Source organism: Bemisia tabaci, chromosome 1 (assembly GCF_918797505.1).
Source record: "Bemisia tabaci chromosome 1, PGI_BMITA_v3".
Taxonomy (NCBI): domain Eukaryota; kingdom Metazoa; phylum Arthropoda; class Insecta; order Hemiptera; family Aleyrodidae; genus Bemisia; species Bemisia tabaci.
In genome coordinates, this window is record NC_092793.1 from 23704870 (window position 1) to 23727526 (window position 22657).

Consider the following 22657-nt stretch of genomic DNA (forward strand, 5'->3'; position numbering starts at 1 on the left):
ACATCATTGCCAGTTGAACTTAGGCAATTAAATAATTTGCCGTGGACATCTCACTCGATGCGTCGCATTCACGGAACTTCTTTATCGACAGGAATGTTTTAAGTAAGTCGAGACATTTTACGAAATAATACGATGAAATTCATGCAATACATAGATCCATCGTAAACTCTCTGGACATTTTTACCACACTACGTGACAACATCGATCCAGTTATAATCCCCTCAAGAAGAGTTAGTGCTGGTCTTGACTCACGTAGTAATTAAGCTGAAAGTTGTCGAAACCAAGTCGAAAGTCGAAAAGTTTCACCGATCACCGATTGACGATTTCTGAATGAACTGACAGGTCCCTACGAATTGAGCACGGGTGCGTAACGCTCATTCATTTGATAAGTGCCATTAAATTTTACGCTCAGAATCCCAACGCAAGTAGTTATTCTCAGGAATTCCCATGCGCCGTGGAACGATCTTGCCTCCGGTGTGTTTTAGTGACGGTTTTTTATCCTAACACTGCAATACAATAGTTTCACGTCTCGCACATAAAACGAAAGTTACAGAAACCAGTTTCTGGAGCGCCAGTACTTAAATTTCACTCGCTTACAAATTGTCTTTTTATGTCTTTATTCAGCATATCTTCAACGTTTGCGTTAGTGGCTGTTCGATCGCACCTAATTACTTTTTCACGTTGTTCCCGTTAGTGGACGAGTCCGTTATTTTATTGGCCCCCCTTTATTTATTTTGCTTTGAGTGACCATAACTAATCGTCAGTACGTTGAGTGTGTCGAGCTCATTCTTCTCCTCCTTCCCAGAACTAATCATTTGCGCTCGCATCTCGATGTGAACAGTTAAATCCTCTCTGTCAAGAAAGCCCCAATTTTCAACTGACTGGCTGGAGCTGTATTTTTTCTCTGGCTGGATTCCTTTTATTTTCCTGTTTTGCAACTCAGGTAAATCTTGCATTTCCTGTTTGTTTTTTCTTCCTTACTCACAAGTGTAATTGTCTCTGTGATGAACGCTCGGTTTCATTGTAGCTCCGCAGGTAATTCATCAGCCGCTGCAGAAATTGTCCACTAAATTCAGTCATTGAAATTCTTAAGGTTATTCAATCCGGGTGCCCGGAGTGGTCAAACTGATGTGTGATAAATTGCATCGATCAAGTAAAAAATCTTGGCAGATTTTCTCTTTTTAGCTGTAAGTAAGATTAAGGCCTCTGTGCATACCCTTTACAATTGTTCTTGACTGAAGAAATTGCAAAATGCTAAGAAATGAAGGTAGGAAGTCTTAGAAATAAACAGCATTCAATACAGAGGTTTAACACTCTGCCTAAAAGAGTGTATTTCTCCCCAAGGCAAAGGAGGAATCATGTTTTCCATACTATGATTTTGGTTTTGTTTGAAACTTGGCAAAAATATTCTTGAAAAATGTAAGTAAATGAACTGAGTAGTGAATGCTGATCAATTTTTTCTTCCGACATACTTAATTCAAAGACTACTTCATATGTATTTTAGTACAAAAGAAATTCCTCCATTTGACACAGTTTTGATTGTTGGAAATTGATGGTTTCAGACGATGGTAGGTAATGCTGGAAGAAGACCTACGACTTGCAGCCGGCCGTGGAGACATCCAGCTCGTCACTGAGCTGTTGGAACGAGGCACCAAACCAACTCCAGGCCCAGTAAGTTTTTTCTATTTTTTCAGTCAGAAGTTAAAGATTTGGGTACCTATCTATAATCTTGAGTGCTCTCACCGAAAATGATCTGTCCTTTCCGCCTGATCCAAGGCAGACATAGAATGGTGATCGCATTTTGATTTTGGCCGCCATCTTGAAGATTTGTGATGTTTGTGTGAGTCAGGTTCTTTTGTGCAATCTAGGGCTGTTCTATCGGTTGTCGGTAAGCTAACGAAACAATTCCGTCATGAAAAAGTTACGATAAGAGGGCTCTTACCAATAGCGATCTGAGTTTTCAGAGCTGACCAAAATAAGCTGTTGCCATGTGTGCATCTATTTTACGCGCCAGGCAATCTGACAAACCGACACACAAGGCAACAATGCATTGAGTGCGAGCTCTCAAAACTCTGATAAGGCCGACTGTTAACGATATCATTGCCACTGTCTGTAAGTACTGCCACCAGTATCAGTATAAGCCGACACTGATAGTGTACCGGCAAGAATTCGTTTGAACACCACAAGTGCAATCCAAGGCTAGACCATGCGCACAGCGGTTGAGCTTAACCCCCCATTCTGACGGCCCATGCACCCGATACCGTGTGACATCAAGAGGGTACGAAATGCGACCACCATTCTTTATCCGCCTTGCTCCTGATCGTCTTAAATCACTGCCCAAACCAGTCTGGTTCTCCTCAGTTTTGATCATTGTAATTTAGGTTTTGATTGCATTGGATTTTGGTGCTCTGAAACTATTGCAAATCTCATTCTCACAATTCTGTTCCTCTATTCTTTACTAACTATAAATAATTGCTTTGTTTTTCCAGACTGGTGTCACCCCACTTCAACTTGCAGCAGCTGAAGGTCATGAAGAAATTTTGAAATTGCTTATCAAACATAACTGCTCAGTAGACAGTCAAGATACAGAGGTAAGTCAATACTTTTACAGGGAAAATTTGCCATTGAAATTCAACAGCTATCTGGAAAAGTTGAAAGATTTGTTCAGAAATCAAGTATTTTCTTGTGGACTCACTCGAAAAGATGAGAAATTATTCTTTTGGTGTTGTTTAAAGATATTTTCACCATATTATGAATACCCTGCCACTTTATTTGCCTTATCAGCATAAGAAGAAAACAACATTTCTCAGCATGTGCGGAATTTATAGCCATGCATTGTCAAAGTCCTTCTTAAATTCAAATACGAAGACTGCTCATTGCTTTATTTTCTTAAGAACTTATTAAAGTACACCCTGATATTGTGAAGTAGCACTACTTTATTCATATTTATTTTTTTAAAACTATCATTTTTTTTTGGAAAACATAAGTCAAATGTAGGTACTCACTTATCCAAGTGAAAGTGTGTAGAACAAGGAGAGATAGCTAAATCCTCTGAAAAATAAGCACTAGTTGCACATGTATTTTTACTTTCACAATTTTCTTGTCTCTAGAGGAAGTATCGTTATCTGATAGTGAATTCACTTTCTATTTTCCTTTCTAGCATGGAAACACAGCTCTGCATGAAGCCAGCTGGAAAGGCTACAGCAGGTGTGTTGCGATTCTGGCAAAAGCGAAAGCTAACCTGAACCTGAAGAACTGTGGTGGATTCACAGCATTGCACCTCTGCTGTCAGAATGGGCACAACCAAAGTTGCCGGGAACTTCTTTTGGCTGGATGTGATCCAGACCCCCAAAATAATGTAAGTAACAGTCACATGCATGCTCATCTTAAAATAGGCTCACTCATCAGTACAATTGCTCCAGTGATTATGAATTGCCTAAGTCTTAGATAGCAGGTACCCAATCTACCGAAAATGGATCAGTGCCACCCATTTTTCAATGCAACTTTTTGTAATTTTTTTTCTATCATCTGTAAACTTATCTCAAAGGGTGTGTTGTAAAGTTACAGGGAATCTCTTTGTTCTCCAGCTCAAAAAGATGGAACCAGGTATCACATTTAAATGCAATAGTTTTCTCAAAGTTAATAAAGTCCCGAAGCTGTAATCGTAAGTAGTTCTTGAACTCAATGTGCACTGAGCACTGTATTTTAGCAGAAGTATTCTGAAGATTTGCTTCAAATATCAGGGGTGATGAACACTTACGAGCCCTTGAATCTCAGTTGTCTTATTGTTTAATTTTTCCTTGATTAATTTCTTTTACTTCTTTTCCTTTCAGTATGGAGATACCCCTCTTCATACAAGCGCAAGATATGGACATGCAGGAGTTACTCGCATTCTAATTAGCGCCCAATGCCGTGTCTCGGAGCAGAACAAGGTAAAATTTCATTCAGAGCCTGCTTAGTTTTTTAAGCAAAGCCTGAAATGTATTCAAAATGTATCTTCTCAGAATGAAATTTGGAATTGTCACGGAATCATAATGCTTTCATTTATTGTGAAAACCTAAGAAGCTTTTGAAAGATAATAATTAGCACTCTTTATTTTTCCTCACTTTTTCCAGAGGTTGTACGTTAAGTATTAGTCACTTTGCCTGTTCATTTTGATCTACTGCAACTATCATACCCTTCTTTGAAAGTAAAATCACCATCAGACAAAACTGAAATTATAATAAGCCAAATAACCATTTTCAGCAACACCAATTTATTGCAGTTGGAAGGAAATGATGATACCAAATTCAAATCCTCTTCATGGTTTTTGGAGAATTATCCTCACATCAATGAAATTTGTATGAATTGTTAGCCGAGTTGCTAATTTATCTTAGTGTAGATTTATTGAAAGAACCTGGCTCTCATGTTTCTCTTCCAAGAAATTCTCTAATAATAGACCTTGGGCAGAATGACGGCCACTTCTCTGTACCACATGAGACTGCTCAGCAGGTTCTCGGAGATCGCCTTGAAACCAAGAAGCTCAGTTATGAAAATTTACAGGATATTGTAAGGTTTTATTGTATTAACACCCATCACATCTAATGCCTTTGATCGTTTTATTTTCTCTTGTAATAGAATGGTGATACAGCTTTACACATCGCTGCTGCAATGGGTCGGTCCAAACTCACTCGGATTCTTCTTGAGGCAAAGTCGAACACAACTATTCGTAACAAGGTAAGCGCCTAATTGCTCCATCAATATAACATCTAACCAATGTTTGTGTGCATTCTTTGCTTTAGTGCTTACCTCTGTATTTTTGATCAAAAGAATTTTTAAGAATAATCATGAGTTCAACGTCAGTTTTTTGTATTGGATGAAGGGGAAAGTTCCAAATGCCAAAGTGAAACAGTTCAACACAATCTCATGTAAAATTCTACCAAAAGAATATTGCTTCTCTCAAAATAGCTCAAGGTAGCTTATTAATCCATTGGCTAATGATTTAATTTGACCCTGCTACACCTTTAATTAGTATTTAAATATCGATGGCCAAAGTATAAAACGATGTATCTTTGTCAGCAACATTTTCCTGTCACACTTGGTCGTTTCATTGGAAAACTAATCAGCGTAATTTCTTGAAAACTCTTTTGAGTTTTCCTCTCTGTCAGCAGTATATTCTTTTTATAAAGGTCAAGCTGTAAAGTTGGCTTGTTTCTTCTTGTAAAAATTAAATAAGAGTGGAAATTTTGAAACACTGCAATGGAGTCATGTAGTTCTGCTTCTTAGTCAGCAATATGCAAAAATAAGTCACTTTGGGCACTTACAAATAATACTAAATTATTTCCTATTGTTGATACTGAACTAAATTTACTACTGAAGTAAATTTATGCAGGGATTTTTATTTTTAATAATTCAGGTATTTTAATTACTCCATTTTATTCTTTTCCAGCAATGCGAAACTGCAAGGGATATTGCCATAAGAAAAGACTTGGATGCCATCATAAATATTCTAGACAAAAAGCAGCACAATAAAGCCCATAGTCGCTCCAAGAAACACTCAGAAAATATAAATAAGTCGAGTGCTAAACCTCACCATAGTACAAAACATAAACACAAAAAAAAGGTAATCCTATTCCTATATTTCTTAAAATTTTAGTGACCTCTTATGTCCTTAATTTAACTGGGAAAAAATAAATAAAAAGTCATTACCTTTTAAAATCCTCATTACCTCTCATTTACTACAGATTGGTAGCAATTTTCACCCCTCTGTTCCTTCCTATAGGGATCCTAAATTTTAGTAGATCGAGCAGATCTTTTTCCTGTATCAAAAATAATGTTAAAAATAGTAAATCGTATTACTTAAAACCTGCCTTTCTCTCTATGTCTGGGCTTCCATGATTGATCAGGCAATTGAAATTACTCTAACTCATTTGTATCCATCCATTTCTTGATCGCAGGTTCCCGTGGAGAATTTCAAACGGGATGATAACACCAAGCCCTGGTCTCCATATGGATGTCATTATTATCCAGATCCGAAAGCATTTCCCCGACCCAACTTGGATTCTCTCCCGCCAGAACCGTTGCAAAAAGGCGAACAGTACTACCTAGATTTGGCTGGAAATATCCGGAAGGTATAGTTCTTTTAGCTTTTTTCCTCCTTTATTTGAAATAAAAGGTGATGTTACTTGCTGTGATCGTCACTTATGCTAACATGAAATGAGGGTAAAATGAAGGGAGGTTCTTTCTTTGTTGGTGAAGCTAATTTTAGTATGATTTCAGATTTATGTTCAGTGATGAAAAGTGTTCAATGTCATATTTTAAATTGAAGAGAAAATCTATCAGCTTTGTTGATTTATGTTCGGGGTTTCTTTTGTTTGTTAATCAATTAGACTTAGAGTGGTTACTAGTGTGCACTGAAAGATCACTAAATTTGGGCCGAAATATCCCATAACATTCATAATGAGTAAAAGGTAATAATCTAGGTGAAAGTTTTGTTCGAAGGTCAGAAAAAAACATACAGGAGTCAGGGAAAGTCAGGATATTGGAACATGAAGTAATTATGGAAACTCTCTCAGCACCTTAAACACACAATACATACATCCTAGAAAACCCACCACCAAATACTTCAATACATCTCATTTTGTTCACTAAAAAGTCAATGAACTTTGCTCATTATGTGTTGCTTACAAATAGAGAAAGGTTTCAGACAAACACCTAGCATGTGCTCATCTGCATTTGCTCTTTAAAGTCTTCTGCCTTCCAAGGGTGTTCTATGAACTGGATCAAAACTTCTCAGTTTCATTCCCCCCATTGGTGTATCAAGTTCACCTTGTTGCCATGTCTAGGTTACATATTCCCTCAGCTGAGCCCATTCCTAAAATTAATGAGATCTTCATCAATCACAAAATTGTGCTAACGGCCACATATTATTTTTGTTATTTGCAAACCCATGACACCCTATTATGAAACTAAATCTTTAGATACCAGATGTATTTTGTTTCTTCCTCCCTCTCTTCTCCGATAAATAAAGCTATGGATCTAGGAAAGAATTTTCAGTGTTTCAATATGAGGTAACAAATTTTTTAGAATCTTAAGGAAGACCCCTGCCCCTTTTTCCTCCAGTCAAGCCTCATTGTGAAGGTAAAAACCATAAATAAATTTTCGAGAAGTCTAGGTGTTCACTGTTAGGGAATTATTGTGGTAGCGCAAAAAAACTATGATTGGGACTTTAAAGGAAAAGTACATAAAATCATTTTAAGTCTAAGTAAAATTTAAAATGTTGTAGCCTTGTTACCAGTGAACAGGGAGGTTCAGAGATTCTGAATTTTTCTATCTTTGGTAATGAAGCCCCTCTTATCGATGAAATTCATATAATCAGGGCTGTCAGCAACGAACAAAACATAGAATTTAATCTGGCAAGGTAGAAGAACTATGAAAAAAGTGGAAAATTTCATTGGGCAAGAAAAACCATGTTATTCAGAGGGATTAGGGGAAAACTTCTGAAAACAAGGGGAATTTTTATAAAATGACTGTCAGAAAATTCCAAGTTTTGGCTGTGTGGATGGTCATGTTGCAGAATTGATTTTCCTTACCCATTACGTATAATCAAAGAATAATTTTTTAAAAAATGTAGAAATTTTGACATTTTCAAAATACTATAAGCTCCTATGTCACTTTTTCCAGGGTCCAATTGGCGTAGGCTACACATGCTATTGTGCGCCGTTCTTCCAACAAGTTGAAAAGCAGTTAAACCGCTCTAAAGCAGAGATGAGCGAGTGCATCAACCGGACAAGGCTCAGCTTGACGCAGCGAGTGGCTGATTTAGAACGGCGAACGCACGGTCAGATCTCAGCTCTGCGAGCGCGCACCCAATGGCTCAGCCAGTCAGGACGCGTTCCAGGAAGTGCTATTGGAGGCAGAAAACTGGGCGGTCGAACTCGCAGCCTTGAACTGGTCGCTAGCGAAAAGAGCGCTACCAAGGCCGATAATCGCAGGAGCTTAGAGGTCCTGGAAGCTGAGGAGACCTGCGACGATTGTGTTGAAGCAGGTCAGTTTAAGTTAAGAATATATTCACCCACTGAGAAAGACACATAAACATGAAAAACGAGAACCTTTCCAGAGCATTCATAATGAGTGTGGTTTGATGGAAAGGAATAAATTGCCATCTTGCTCAATCCTTTGCTTTATAACCTGAAAGAATCCTCCATGGAGTGAAGTTTTCACTCTGTCTTTTAATAGATACTTTACCTAGAGCTCTCCCTCACTCTATTTTTTATTTACTCATTTAACTGTTGTTTTAAACAGGGGAAATGCTTTCAGCAGTGCATGATCTCTCGCACGACCTGGACAAGCTGATCGCATCGTCGCAACAGCTGCGAATATCTACCTGCGAACCTGAAGAGACTTCAGTGGCAGCAATTCTCTCGGAGCTCTCGGATGTGAATGAGCGGCTCAAGTGCACACAACCGTACTGCTCAAACCAAACAGGGAAAGGCTATCTGATGGATAAATGGGATCTAGATCTACTCATCAGTAAAGGAACTGGTTTCAGCAAGACGAACGCCAGCAGTGAGTCAAGCGAGCATGGAGCGGAGCAGTTGGATTCAGGATACAGCACAAAGATGTGCAGCAACTCACAAGGACCCTCCCCGTCCTTATCTGGTATGGACTTCAATCATATTTTATCTTATTGCAAAATCTAATCAACATTTGTGGCTGTTCATAGGAAACGAAAAGTAAGTTCACCAAAACTGAAAATTTAGTCATTGATGCCCATTTTCTCCTTCTGCCTAAAATTTCAAAAGTCACCTTGGCAAGGAAGCCCACTTCTTAGGAGCCACCTACAGTTTATTAGGGGCCAAATTAACTTTTGCATACACATCATGGCGCATTAATTTTCGCGAAAGGCAGGAATTAGGAGGTGTAGCGTATAACAGGCCAAGTGCATTAACAGGAGGTATTTTACATTGGGACGCTGTCATACACTTTCTGAAAATCAATGAAAACTGAATGGAGCTCGTATCCAATGGCCGTTTGTTTTTTCCATCAGCTGTGTGACAGATTAAATGGTTGTCAGTTGATCTTCCGGCTCCAAATCATAAAATACATAGCGCTACTTTTTGTATTGTTCACGTTTTATGATGTAAGTCCTTATCCTTCAACACATGAAAACAAAATGGCGTAACACTCTCCTCCTCAACTTTCTTCCCTTTCAAAAGCATTACATACTTTTTAAGCAGCCCTTAATGGCACAATAAAAGTTTATTAATCTGTTTTTACTCTAATTTTGTTCAGTGCTTAATTCTTGGTTTTGACTTTTAATTTTTTCATATATGTCCTTCTTATTTTTCCAGGAATTCTTGAATGCGAGCATCCTCGTCCACTCCAAATCCAGGCAAAATGTTTTGCTTCATAGTGCAATATGTATACATGTAATTATTACTCAAGTTTGTGCCCTTAGCAAGTGCCTTTATCTCCAGCTCTCTGGTACATACATCTCAACTCATGTGAGTGTAGCCTCTTTTTTTAAGTATTTCAGTAATTTGGTCTCGATTATTTGTTTTAAACCGGTTTTCCTGTAAAGAATCTCAAAGTTCACCATCATAACAGCCTCAAAAAATTTGATGTAGGTTTTTTTTTTTTGTTCATATCTGCTTTCCAATAATTGTGTACTTGATTTATGTTGACACATGCTACCAGCTCTTCTTTAATCATTCTTTTGATTTGTAAGTATCATCGAATTTATACTTCTCTATATTGAGTCATCTTAAAGTTTTCGAAACGAATCTCTGCAGAACAATTTTTTCTACATCAGTGAAAACAGAATGTCTGACTTTTTTTCCCCTTTGAAGGTCATGTTACTTTTGTGCTTCCGTCCTATATTTACCGAGTGTGCATTACTTAGTGTAGTGAATGCACATATTTCCCTGTGCAATCAAATCTTTTTGTGTCTCTTATGAATGTATGAAAAATTCATTTTCTCTGGAAAGCTCCTAATTTTTTAATGATTGTCGTATTTAAAGAAAGAAATTTAACATGGATGATGAAACTGCAGAGTTGTGAATCTCGGTTAGCTCCGTTGCAGACTTCTTATCATACTTCATCTTCTACCCCAAAAACTACCAGATGTCATATATTGGAAAGTTCTGTGAGCTCTCTGCTCTGTATAAAAAATGTGCTATGAACATTTGAAGCCATGATGTTGGTTTGGACTTCTTTTAAGAAATAAAATAAGAGCAGAGATTCTGAAATACCCCAACCGATATATGCTTTTTTGCTGTCTCTCTGTCAATGTTTTTTTTTTTTTTTTTTTTTTTTTTTTTTTAAACTCCTGTTGATTTGTGTACCAGTTATACTTTAAGAGCAACAAAAAGTTTTGACAATTTGCCTAATTTTGTCTATTTTATGAATTCTCTACATTCAAGGCTGCTGGAATGACTTCAAAATCTATTGGACTCGATCACTGTTTAGTGATTTCTTTTTTATCCACTGCCATTTTGTAAATGTTTATTCAGTATTTTACACAGATCGTGTGCGCTAGTATCCTAGCTCTGCACCCATAATATGGAAATATTTTTTCCTCATTGCAGTAGCAAACTATTGCAATTTATCGTTTTTTCAGTCGACCATTAAATGGATTATATTTTTTAATCCTTTACCACAGCAAATGTTCTCATCATTCAATCCATCCATCTATTTATTTACCCGATTTTATATTTATTTTAACTTATTTATCTATTTATTCATCTGTGCATTTATCTGTAATGTGTCTTATAATGTTTTTCTTTTTTCATTTTCTTATTAAAATCATTTTTATTTTCATTTTGTGATTTTGATTGTTTGACCTGAAACAAATAGAAAAGCTGATCAATCACTCATTTATTATCCGTTTCAAGGTACCAAATCTATGATCAAAGGGCAATGCTACGCAGCCTGTTCTCATTCAGTGCAAAAAAAAAGATGGAAAGGGAGATGACCTATGCTTTTAAAAATTGCACATTATTGCTCCTGTGAGGAAAATAATCAGAAAATAAAAAATCATCAATCTTTTGAACACGTAGATAAAACATTTATTGAAATAATAAACAGTTGTGTACATCATCAACATTTAACATCAAAAATAAATTTCCCCTTCTCTTCCTTCCTTTAGTTTGGGTGATGAAATTAGCATACAATGCAGTGATTCTTTCTAAACCATTCACTTTTCCCTTGCCTTTACTTTAATAATAGTGAAGAGAGGAAAATATCGTAGGGTAACACCCCACTTACTATCTACCCCCTCCCCTCCCCCATCTATTAATTATTTTCAATCCAATTAGCAGACTTTCCCATTTCTAACACCCAATGTGGTCAATTTGAGTTAAAGAAAGTGAAACGCGATAGCAATTTCTGAGCCCTGATTCACAAATGCACATTCTGTCGGTGTGTTGTCTATTTCATCATAGAAATAAAAATGCCTCATTGAGTGTGTTAGCATGAACTAGTTAACGACATTAGATAAAAAGGTTTCGAGCACCTCTGGAAAAGTATACAAGTACTCATAAAAGCTCCTCAAATGATACAGGGTTGTTAAATATCTTATTCAGCGATACTGCTCTAGTGTTCTCAGCTGGCTGATAGTGTGTGACACTTCATTTCCTGTTGCATCTTTTTTCATGTGCTGACTGACATTGCAAGATAGGCGAAGTTAATATATTTTCTTATGCTCTCAGAAAGCTGGCATGTTTATCTCTAACACTGTTTGTACAATGAACGTTCTTAAAAAACTTAAAATTAGGTACGCTGGAATGAACAGCTCATGGTACAAGAAGATGAAATGTGAGGGTTTTGAGTAAATATTCGATAGGTACATATTTTGGTAGAGAGTGCCATTATCTGGTGGACAGCACTAGATTGTCACGAAGATAAACAATACCTGGCAATCCATTCGAAATTATGTCATCTGTAAAACCTACAAAATCATGGTCTACGATAGAATCACTGGAGGAATATAACATCGATGGTAAAGTGAAAATAATACATTTGTACGAACAGAGAGGAATACATATTTATCTAATAATGTATAAAATAATTCAAGAGTTTGTTTGATCGATGTCCTGGGCATAGGTAATAATTTTGTCCATCCTATTCCACTCATTTTTGATGAGAAATTCAAGACAGATATCCAAGTTGTTCCTCAGCACTGCAGTCCAGGGTTTTGTCGCCATTTTGGCTATTGAAAATTTCTAAACTCAAAGTCTTTTAAGAAATTTATGAAATTCAAATCAGTCTGTTATATTTCAGGTATTAGTGATGTACAAAGTTTGATCAAGGAAAAGTTGGAAATATCTCCAGAAGCACAGTATGAAGGAGCATGGTGAATTGAAATTTGAGAGACAAAATAATGTGCAGCATACGTTCAGGCTGTCCTTTCATAGTCGTTTTAAACACTTTCCAAATCAAATTTTGTTCTTGAATACCTGATAAAAGATTTGTCTCCCAATAATTGTACAAACGACTGTATTAAAATTTAGAAATTAACAATTGATGGATTTACTATCAAAAATGAAGAATCTGTGAATTTCACATGGGATTTTTGTAGTGAAATTGAGGAAATCTCTAGGGACTTGGTTAGGGACACCTTTCAGCCGCTTCAATCCTTTTTTTCAGGACTTTAACTAATTGAAGGATGACATAAAATTGACATGTTTACTATCCCTACTCCTTCCATGTCTTTAGGACAAGAACCAGACCGAGATGATAAAGAGAGGGTGTGGACATAACAGTTAGACATGCTTCAATGATAGGGGGGGAGTTTTATGAAAGGAGCCTTCTCGAAGACTCCCCTTACTTTCAAGGGATCATTAAATTCTCATGATCATCGATACGATGTACTCTCAGCTCACTTCAAATCAGCTTGTAGCAGTGGTTTGATCTTTTCACACTATTTCAGCATAAGCAGGGGCGGACTGGCAGGCGGGAACACCAGGAAAAATCCTTGAGAACCAGTCGATCCAGGGTAATTTTAGACTTGTCTCATTCCCTCAAAATGCAGTACAGGCATCAGCTTAGAAATCTATACTCAAAATAATCTTACTGATCATCAAATTCCTCCTGTGACTCCGGTTAGCGCACCTCAAATAGCCTAGATAAAAAGTAATGGGGGAAAAAAACATATTCCTATGTATTGTGCCTTAAAGTCTTATAAACTTGGTACAGTCATTTTGACCACCATTTCTCATTTTACAGTCCAAAAATAAAATTAATTGGATCTAGAATGAGGATATCACCTACTTGTGCATTTGCATGTCTGTTGTGAGAGATAATTTTTCAGTTTTCTTTGGCACTTCCACATCAATACTTATTTTTGAGTAAAAAGATTCACGTTTAACAATTTTCTTCTTTTAGCTGTAGAGACAATAGCAGTGTTTAATACAACGGACATGTATGACAAGCACCCTGCTTTGTAATTGAAAGGAGGCATAAAATAATTTCTCATCCAGTAACTGTTAGTTTTGTAGGAAGAAATGGGCAATATCAGCCTCAATTTGCAAATTATTCATCAGTAGAGTCTACCCAAGATTTCTATAAATTGACAAGGCTCTTCTAAAATCACGGAATCAATCTAATGTCCGGCCAATATGAGCGCTGGTTAAATAGGTATTTACCTTGAAATTATGAAGCCCACACGCTTAGGCCTCCTCTCATTTTTAAGTAACAAAATTAGGTAAATGATGGTCGGTCGACATCTCTAACATTTTCTAATAAAATGATAAACCATCAATTAACATTTTAAGTAAATAATTTTCTTATTTTCTGGGCTCACAATTGGCCCCAACTATTTTGTGTCGTTAGGTACTCTTCTGTTTTATTTAGAAATATGACACCCATATTCAGGGCTTTTTTTTAAACATAAAAAAACATGTAACTGAATAAATGATTAATTTGATTTTCAAAAGTCAAGCCAGTTGATCAGCTTTTTGCTATTGCTCCTAAGAGTAAAATTGTTAAACTTGAGAAGAAAAATTTCTTTCGGTACCGTAAGAGCGGAATCTGTGAAAAGGAAGTTGAAGAGACAAGACTGTAGGTACTCAACCAAGACTAGAATGTGAACAGCCGATGGTGACGCAGGAATGTATGGGTCGAGGAATGACAATAAGAGCGATGCGTGGCTCGCTTAAATTTCATAGTTCCTAAATTTGCTGACCACTTCGCTAGGTGCCTCCGAGTTCCATTTCATGTTGCCTTTGTTTCCCCAGTGGAGATTTACACCACCTTCACTAGCCCGCCTCGCGGCTGCCGCCTGGTTCTGCGTCTTGCTCCCGCCTCCAGAGGTCTCTGGCAGCATCCTGTCTTTTGTTTTGGGCGTTGACCAGTGCATCGACTGAAACATGCAAAAACAGACAGGTAAGTTGGTAATTGCACTGAGTTAAGCAGAAAGGAACCAACTCACATTTTGGAAAAAATTGAATTATGAGTGGTTTTGAACTCAACCACTGCTCTACTATCTATTGCCAAAAATTCAAAGTTTTTGTTGGAGCAAATTTTACAGAAATTGAACTTGAAGTTTATCTTTTACATTGAGTCTTATGCAGGAGTTAAACTTTAAGCCTCTTTTTCTCGGTTCGATCCCGATGTGGCTTGGTTCCTTTCTGTTTAACTCCGTCCAATTGTGTCTACCATTCGTCTGGTCTGTAAATCCCCTGTGCCAGACGCATCTAGTTTTGACTGACTACTGATAGACTGACCAAAAAAAGCTAATGCTAATAAAAAAAAAAAAATAAACAAATAATAAAAAAAAAAAAAAAAAAAAAGTGAAGGCGCTTTAGCTCCCCGAGCCGTTTGGTCTTCATAAGTACCTAACTGGCGACAGGGCGCGACGAGACGCTGATTTTAAGTTAACGCCTTGATGCAACTTTTGCTGCTCAACGGATGTCCCTGTTGCATTCCCAAAAAATGAAGGAGTTTTGGCCACCCAAACTTTTTGCTCGAATAAACCTCTGGCGAACAGGCACAGCGCTGACTGTAAGATAACACATGGATGCAACTATTGATGCTCAACGTATGTCCGTGTTGCATATTCAACAGAAGGAAGGCACCTTTGCTGCCCCAGCCGTTCGGCTTTCATAACGGCTATCGACAGGGCCGGATTAAGGGGGTGGCCACAGGGGCCGCGGTCCATGGCGGCAAAATGTATGGGGCGGCAAATTTTGCAATCTTTTTGAACGTAGGTATAAAAAAAAGAGAGAGAAAAATCGGATTCAGAAAATAAATTACAAACGAGAAAAGGCGACAAAATCTCTCATTTCTTGAGAGTGAAAGAATAGTAATTTCTAATTTTGTCGTCTTTCGGTGATACAAGAGACAACACCTTTAATTAGTCGAGTTAAGAGAGAGACCAAACACGCAATTTGACTTGGAACGGAGCGGTGCGGCGGTCGGCATGAAACGCATAGCGCCCACAAGACCGCATGAATACTTCACGCATTGCATCAAACACACTGCGGTCAGCAGCAGTCGGCCTGAAACGCATAGCGCCTACAGACTGCATGAATACTTCACGCATTGCGCCAACACAGTGCGGTCGGGCAGCGGCGGAAGTTAAAATTATTAACCACGTTTATGTTCGTTCTTTCATATTTTTTTCGTTCGTTTTTTATAAATGGAAGGCCTTTTCCAAACAGGGATGGATTTACGGAACTGAACTTTTGTTAGTGTTGACAGGGCTTTCACAAAAAATGTGGCCAACACGAGTAAACGCGTCTCATACACCCCTCCCCCACCGGCGCGTGTTCACTCGATGGTTTTTATAGATCGTATTCGACAGAGTACACAGGTGAGATTATATTGATATTGATCGGTTCAATATGTAACCACAGCCTCAAAAGTCAATTTAGAAATCTGAGGTAACGGGTCTTACGCGTTCGAATTGTTATTCTCTCGAGTACCAAATGGAAAAGTGAAGTTGTTAGGAATTTTATCATTTTCAGCTTTTCTGAATTAAATCCTATAATATTTGTTTGAGGCTATGTTCTATTGTTTGGAACCAAACGATACATCGAACCACTGTCGAATACGATCTATTGATGATTCAAAACGAATGAGAGGGGGGCGGAAAAATACAGGCGGCCCATGGGTGGCAAGTAGGTAAATCCGGCCCTGGCTATCGAACGGAGGCGACGCAGCACTATAATTGGCTGCATCTTGCAATTTGGAACTATCAATTTTTGCTCTTCTGGAAAAACACTTATGTGCATAGGGAAACTAATGGCACATACGTTGTTTTCAAACCGGGCTAGAATTTATAGATTCAAATTGCAAAATGTAGTCCAATTGCAAGAAAATACCCGGATGCAACTGTTGGCGATATTAACTGTTGGCTTGTTGCATATTCCAAACAATGAAGACGCTTTGAGTACCCACGTTTTCTGCGGGCTGATTGTTGTAATTGATAGACAAAGAAGACAGAAAGGATATGGAGGGCTCCTATCGCTGGAAACGCGCGGGTGGTTGCAATATGGACAAATGAGGAAGGTAATAGACTAAAACGGCAACCCACGAGAGACCCTTTAGTCAGTCCATCATTTTCTCCCTCAGTCTGTAAGAATCAAACACTTCAACACTCCTTATGTCTTCTTTGTCTATTGTTTTGTCTATCATTTTCAAAAAACAGCTTGAGGCCATGACGAAGACGTTCTATCACAGAACGCCGAGCCCAGTGTTCGAAACTCACCTTCGAGTTTCAGGAGCCATCATGTTTGATTTTTAGGGGCCAAATTCACTTTACCCATAAATCACAGCGCATTTAGTGAAAAGTTAGAGGCAAGCTGTTTAAGTCGCAAAACTAGTAGTCGCAACTTGGGGGAAATTTCGAAAAATCACCATACAGAAAAATTAGGGTTTTTTTTTAGGGGGAAGGGGGTAAATTTTTAGGGGTCACGTTGGCGCAGAGCCTTCATTTTTTAGGCGCCATGACCGATTTCTTAGGCGCATTTGGCGTGTTGGCGCCTGTGAGTTTCGAACACTACAGTAGTAAGGAAGAACGCCGTATGAGCATTCGAGAGTTGTCAAGTTTCCTCCGATAAAATGTCTATTTTTGAGGAAAATTATCAATATTTATCCTTGAAATTTTCAGACTTCTTAGATCAAATTACGAACAAAATTATCTGAGAAATTGAAAGAAAAATATGCACACATTTTCACGAAAATTAGTGATTTGTCAAAGGAAATTTGGCAACGCCTGAAGGCTCATACGGCGTTTTTCTTCAGCACGGCATAACACTGGCCTAGCCTTGCCCAGGGCAAGAACGAATTTCGATCGGGGTTGACGGTGGTCAGTTGCGACCGCGACCACGGGAGAATCGATCGCGAGGCGGGAAGAAAAGCTTGCAACAGGCACGAGCAACAAGGAACATTAATCTCTCTCTTCCCGGTGCGCGGATTCGCTGCTTTTAAGGCCGGAGAGACAGATGAATTCTCCGGAGCCGGCGCGCGCGAGGCGGGAGGGGAAGCGGAGAAATGAAGATTGAGCGGAAGTTGCAAACGCAATCGCCGCGTGAAATCGAAATGAAGTCGAGCGAGATTGAATCAGGTGAAAAGCCGGCCCCGCCGCGGGGGCGGTGATTTTGCGCGGGAAATGCACCTAGTTTGGCTCGGCTCTGCAGAGCTGGATCCTCGGGTCATTTGTCAAGTCCACCCGCGAAAAATGTTCCCAGTGCGGACTGGTGGTCTCTCCATTGTACCGAAGTATATATATTTTGGTCCTTTCAATTCAATACAGAATAATGCTGCCGTGCTAAGGAAGAACGCCGTATGAACATTAGAGAATTGCCAAATTTTCCTTGATAAAACGTGTATTTTTGACAACATCCATGCATGTTTTTCCTCGAAGTTTTCAGATATTTTAGATTAAATTGCGTACAAAATTGTCTGAAATTTTGGAAAATAATTGCAATTTTCAACAATTGCAAAATTGGGAAATAATAAGCAATTTTCTCAGTAAATTCGATTTTTATCGGAAGGAACTTGGCAAAGTCTGAAGGTTCATACGGCGTTCCTCCTCAGCACGACAGAATGGGTCAGCTGCGCGCGCAAATTACAGAATTGCGTTTGGATGATTTAAGCTTTAAAACTAGCGAAAAATGAGAAAGGGGAAGATATGAGAAAGGGGGAGAAGAAGAAAGAAAGAAGAAATGAGAAAGAAATGATGGAATGGCGATACTACGTTATCGTAAAATTGCGCGCTTACTCGGAACACATGCAAGAAATAGCTTTTTACCGGGGTAAACGGGAAATAATTCATTAACGCAATTAACGCCGCGACACTTCGCCTTCAATTTTAGAGCAGGCAACATGAGCGCCCACATTGTCGAATAGCGGTATCTTCGTGAAATGACTCCCCCCCTCGGGACATACACTAATAAGAGCTTTTTCAAACGGGAAGAGGTTACTCAAATGTCATGTCAGTTTCCCGTCAATTTTTAGTGTGGGCAACACAAGTTCCCACGTGGTCGAATAATGGTATCATCCCCCATACAATAGTCAGTTGGTCTCATTTGGCGAATTCGCGTTGAAGACACCATAAATATGGTTAAAATCGCATTACCCCCGTAAAAATTGGCGATAGGAGCTGCGTTTCAAAATACCATAGGAGTTCTTATAGCCGACCAAAGAAGGCTATTGAAAATCATATAGCTGGCTGTAGAAAGCGGAGCAAATCATATAGCCGGGCTATGCGAATAAGAAAGTATACAGTCGGGCCATAGTTCCTATCGCCGGGCTTTACACTTTATCGCCATTGGCTATAAAAGGCTATAAGAAATTGTGTAGAAATTCGTGTGCTTTGGGAATCATTAAGTTTGATACGGAATTACCTTAATATTTACAAAACACACATTATATTTTCCTTTAAAACATATTTTTTTCATCAATTAAAATGAGAATTATCCATACAGAGTGTGCAAACATTTTAAAATCATGAGTTGAAAAACGCTGACTCCGCAAGATGAAATATTAGAGCCTAACACAAAGCGGAGCGGTGACGCACTTGCGCCTACAAACCTAACAGGGATACTTCACGCATTGCGCAATGCGTGAAGTATTCCTGTTAGGTTTGTAGGCGCTAATGCGCGTTCCGCGCTCTCTGCCCGCCCGCCGCGCCGAGGCGCGGCGTCTGAAGCAACTATTTCACACCAGAGGTATTGCACAGTATCATAAGAAATTGACGGCGCTCCAACATATTAAGAATGACAGGCATCCTTCAAAAGTACGTGACATTCCTCGCAAAATAAATCAAGATACTACGGCACTAAAAGAGAGCCTGAGGTCCAAAAACTAAGTAAGTCCTAGTATCCGTATTTAGTAACGTTCAGCATAAACTTTATCGTCTGGCTGTTGCTTAGTCGCCATCGGCTATAAAAGGCTAAAAGAAATTGTACAGCCGGCTACAGAAGCTATAGGAAATCTTTCAGCCGGTTTCAGGTCTATGGTATTTTGGAACACAGATTCTACTGCCAATTTTTACCAGGGTAATTTATTCCCATTTTTAATGGTATGCTTTAGAGTCGGTTGAGGGTTGAGTTTAAGTCTATGGATTCAACAGCATTTACGTATCGTTTACGAATGAATAAACGATTAAGTCCGTTTTTACTGTCAGCTCAAGTAATGTCGATTGAAACAATTTGGGTCTATTGCCGCGGTAAGAAAAAAACAGAAAATTACTCCGTTACTAAAATGATTATAATTATTAAAATTTTCGCCACATAGTTTCTCCCTAATCGGTGGCTATTCTTTTCTTTTTTTTTTTTTTTGCGACTTTCAGTTTCACCTCACGCATGACAGTTATACGTAAGGTGATATCCTCTGGGCCCTGTATTTTCACAAACTATTTTTTTTTTACAGAATCTAAGTTTGTACTTTTGATGCTCCTGAAATTGCAAGACCTCGGAATGAAAATGAATCTTAAAAACTTGGGGTAATTTTACCTGGTGCACGTGTTCTTTCATTCCAAGCCAATTTTTATAACTTATTGCTATTCCGCTGTTCCGCCATTTGTCGTAGTTGGCTCGTTTTTCTGGATCACAGAGTGTCTCTTTAGCTTCCTGTGAAAAGAGAAAATTCGATCAGTCAACAAAGAAATTTCAAGAAAAAATAGGTGATTTGTGAAAATAAGATAGGTAATGTTAGGCGTAGAGGAAAAGCTCAGTTAGTCGTGACACGAGGAGTCAACTCAGTTGTCCGAACTCTTTTAAATTGCTTCACTCGCGTCTACGGTACGTGCGAAGTTGTCAACGTTGCATTCTTTGGAAATGAAGGCGCTTTCACACCAAGTTTCACCAGACCAAAATTCTGAACATTCCAAGTATTTTGCAAAAGTGATGTTTCTCACATTTCGCAGTATAGTTGAGTCGAATCTCTCTTCAAAAGTAAATATTCGTTTGTCTTTGTTTGCTTTTATTTTCTGCGCAGCCAAAAAAATTTCAGATGGGAAGAGGAGAGACGGGACAAATATGCTGTTAAATTGAAGGGATCGAGAGTTCAAACTTCTTCGCAGTTTCTAAAAAATTATTTTTTCGTGTACAAGACAGTTCCAGGTCAGTGGGGCGTGGGCCCTGTACCTAATAGTCACGCATCTCAGTACGGATATTCTCACACTGGCATTCAAAGGGTGGGACAAAGAAAGCACGTACTTCGATTGCAGCGTTTCAAAACTTCTGATCCTTGCTGCTGTATTGTTTAAAGCCAATACTACTTGAAATTTGTGTGCAAAATACTTATCGTCAGAAAATGTTCTATTATAGACAAAGAGTAACTTCAAAAAAGTTCATACAAAGAAAATGGTTGCCATCCGTTAAGAAAGTAAATTAATGACGAGAAATTTCCAACTTCGCAAACCCAGGTACGCATTTTCGGATTTTCACAGACAATATGTAGAGAGGAAAGTCGATTCCCCCGTAGTCTCGTGCCACCTAGGATAGGCTGGCCCCGAATTCGAGGGTTGGGTGCCAGGATTAACGGAGACACCTTCTCATAAAAAGTGTGGAAGGTCCAAGAGAGGCCCCAGAGGACCTCGACTTGTCTTAGAAATTGCCGCGTGCGGCCCCCAAAGTTTGCCGAAAGGAGCCCCTTTTGGTCAAAGTGCATACAGCGGGTAATCGTTCTCTACCCCCCCCCCCCCCTCAGACTATTCGGCCACTAGTGCCTCTTGTTTCCTCCTCGAAACGGTGAAAACACAGAAAAATGTATAACATGATTGACAGGCCACGACGCGATTGATGTAAAAATCCCTCCTTATCATCTGTAGGGATGAATCCCATCGAGGTCACGTCCGTTCCGTTCGTTGCAACACCACTCAACCAACAGAAAAGAGAATAACAAATACTGGAAGTGTGCAACAAGCTTTTATCATTCTAAGTCTTGTCGAAAATGTTTATTTTCCGAGTGGCATAGCGGTAACCTCCATCTGTCAGTGCTCGTGAACTCGAGCGATTAAAGTGATTGAGGTTGATTCAAGGTGTAGGGAGTAGCCTCTCCTGTTTTCCCTTGCAAAAGAGCTCTTTGAATCCTGAAATTCAAGCTCACCTAGTGCTATTCGCGGAGGTGAGCACGCTCTCAAAGGAGGGAGAGAACGTGTCGTGCGGGTGGAAGTGGGGTGTCAACTCTGTGATGCAGAGCCGAGCCTACATTTTCCTCTTTCCTCTAGGAGGAAATTTGAATCTGAAAGCGCCGTATCGTGGTGGACTTTATCACTTCAGTGCTCGCTTTCTCAAGCCGGGTTAAACAAGCAGTTTTTATGTTGCGGGATTCTCATGTCGAAGTGTGGGAAACAAAGAAAACTCGTATACTTTTTGGAATGAAAGAACCAATCCGCCTATTTTAGAAACAACATACAAATCGTCTCTCATGCAGGAGGATGCTTTTCTGGACAATCCCAAACAATTTGTCTCCTACACTGCCGTGCTAAGGAAAAACACCGCATTAACATTCGAGAGTTGCCAAATTTCCTACTAAAAAGTGTTTAAAGTTGAAAAAAATTGTGAATATTTTCCCTTAAAATTTTGAGACACTTTAGATCAAATTACAAACAAAATTATCTGAGAAATTGGCAGAAAAATATTCAAAAATTTTCTCGAAAATGAGTGATTTGCCAGAGGAAATTTGGCAACTCCTGAAGGTTCATACGGCGTTTTTCCTCAGCACGGCAGTATATACCTATTTTATTCCAAAATGTGATCCAGTTCGTTAACGGGTGCATTTTAGTTCGAGAGACTTGGCAGTGCAGGTGCTCCACGACTTGCATTGATCGTAGCTCACCTGAGGAGGTGCTGTTCCCCACTGTTTTGCGGGGGGTGGGGGAGGGGGGTTTCTCTCCCCGAGGGCGCTCTTCACTTTAAAGTTAAGTTTCTTCGAAAGCCAAAGAAGCGAGGGCGGCAGCGGAGCGCGGGGTAATCTGCTTTTTCCCACTTATTACCTTACCTGACATCGATCGGCACTCGAGTAAGACCATTGTTAATTTTCCTGAAACTTTTTCGACCTGCTTCCCTGTCTCCCTCCCCCACACTCCCCGGACTGGGCAAGTACACGGAATTCAAAGTGGGAATTCAAATTCAAAGATTCATCAAAGTATTCTACACCCACCTCAATGCGGAAAATTAATGGCTCAGTCGATATTCATATCTTCCGAGTGCATAAACTTGGAAAA

At 39.0% G+C, this 22657-nt stretch overlaps 2 protein-coding genes across 3 annotated transcripts in view; one reads left to right on the top strand and one right to left on the bottom strand.

Moving 5' to 3' along the window:
* The first annotated feature begins 272 nt into the window (after window positions 1-272).
* dgo (ankyrin repeat domain containing protein 6 diego) lies at window positions 273-10800 on the top strand. 2 transcript variants are annotated; one of them, XM_019057392.2, is made up of 11 exons: window positions 273-943; window positions 1563-1671; window positions 2490-2591; window positions 3161-3358; window positions 3834-3932; window positions 4618-4716; window positions 5429-5602; window positions 5937-6110; window positions 7663-8026; window positions 8302-8640; window positions 9333-10800. In XM_019057392.2, exons 2-11 carry the CDS (start codon window positions 1576-1578, stop codon window positions 9392-9394), a joined length of 1707 nt encoding a protein of 568 aa, XP_018912937.2. In that variant the 5' UTR covers window positions 273-943; window positions 1563-1575; the 3' UTR covers window positions 9395-10800. The 2 variants fall into 2 exon arrangements, with proteins under 2 accessions (XP_018912937.2, XP_018912936.2); XM_019057391.2 differs by having other exon boundaries at window positions 275-943; window positions 8284-8640.
* A 225-nt stretch (window positions 10801-11025) lies between these two features.
* The window catches only part of jdp (DnaJ domain-containing protein), a 32097-nt gene continuing 20465 nt past the window's right edge, over window positions 11026-22657 (bottom strand). Inside the window, exons 3-4 of the mRNA XM_019057396.2 lie at window positions 19941-20057; window positions 11026-14341 (exon numbers count right to left, since the gene is read on the bottom strand). Coding sequence (XP_018912941.1) covers window positions 14135-14341; window positions 19941-20057 — 324 coding nt within the window. The 3' untranslated portion in view covers window positions 11026-14134. The remainder of the gene's footprint in view (window positions 14342-19940; window positions 20058-22657) is intronic.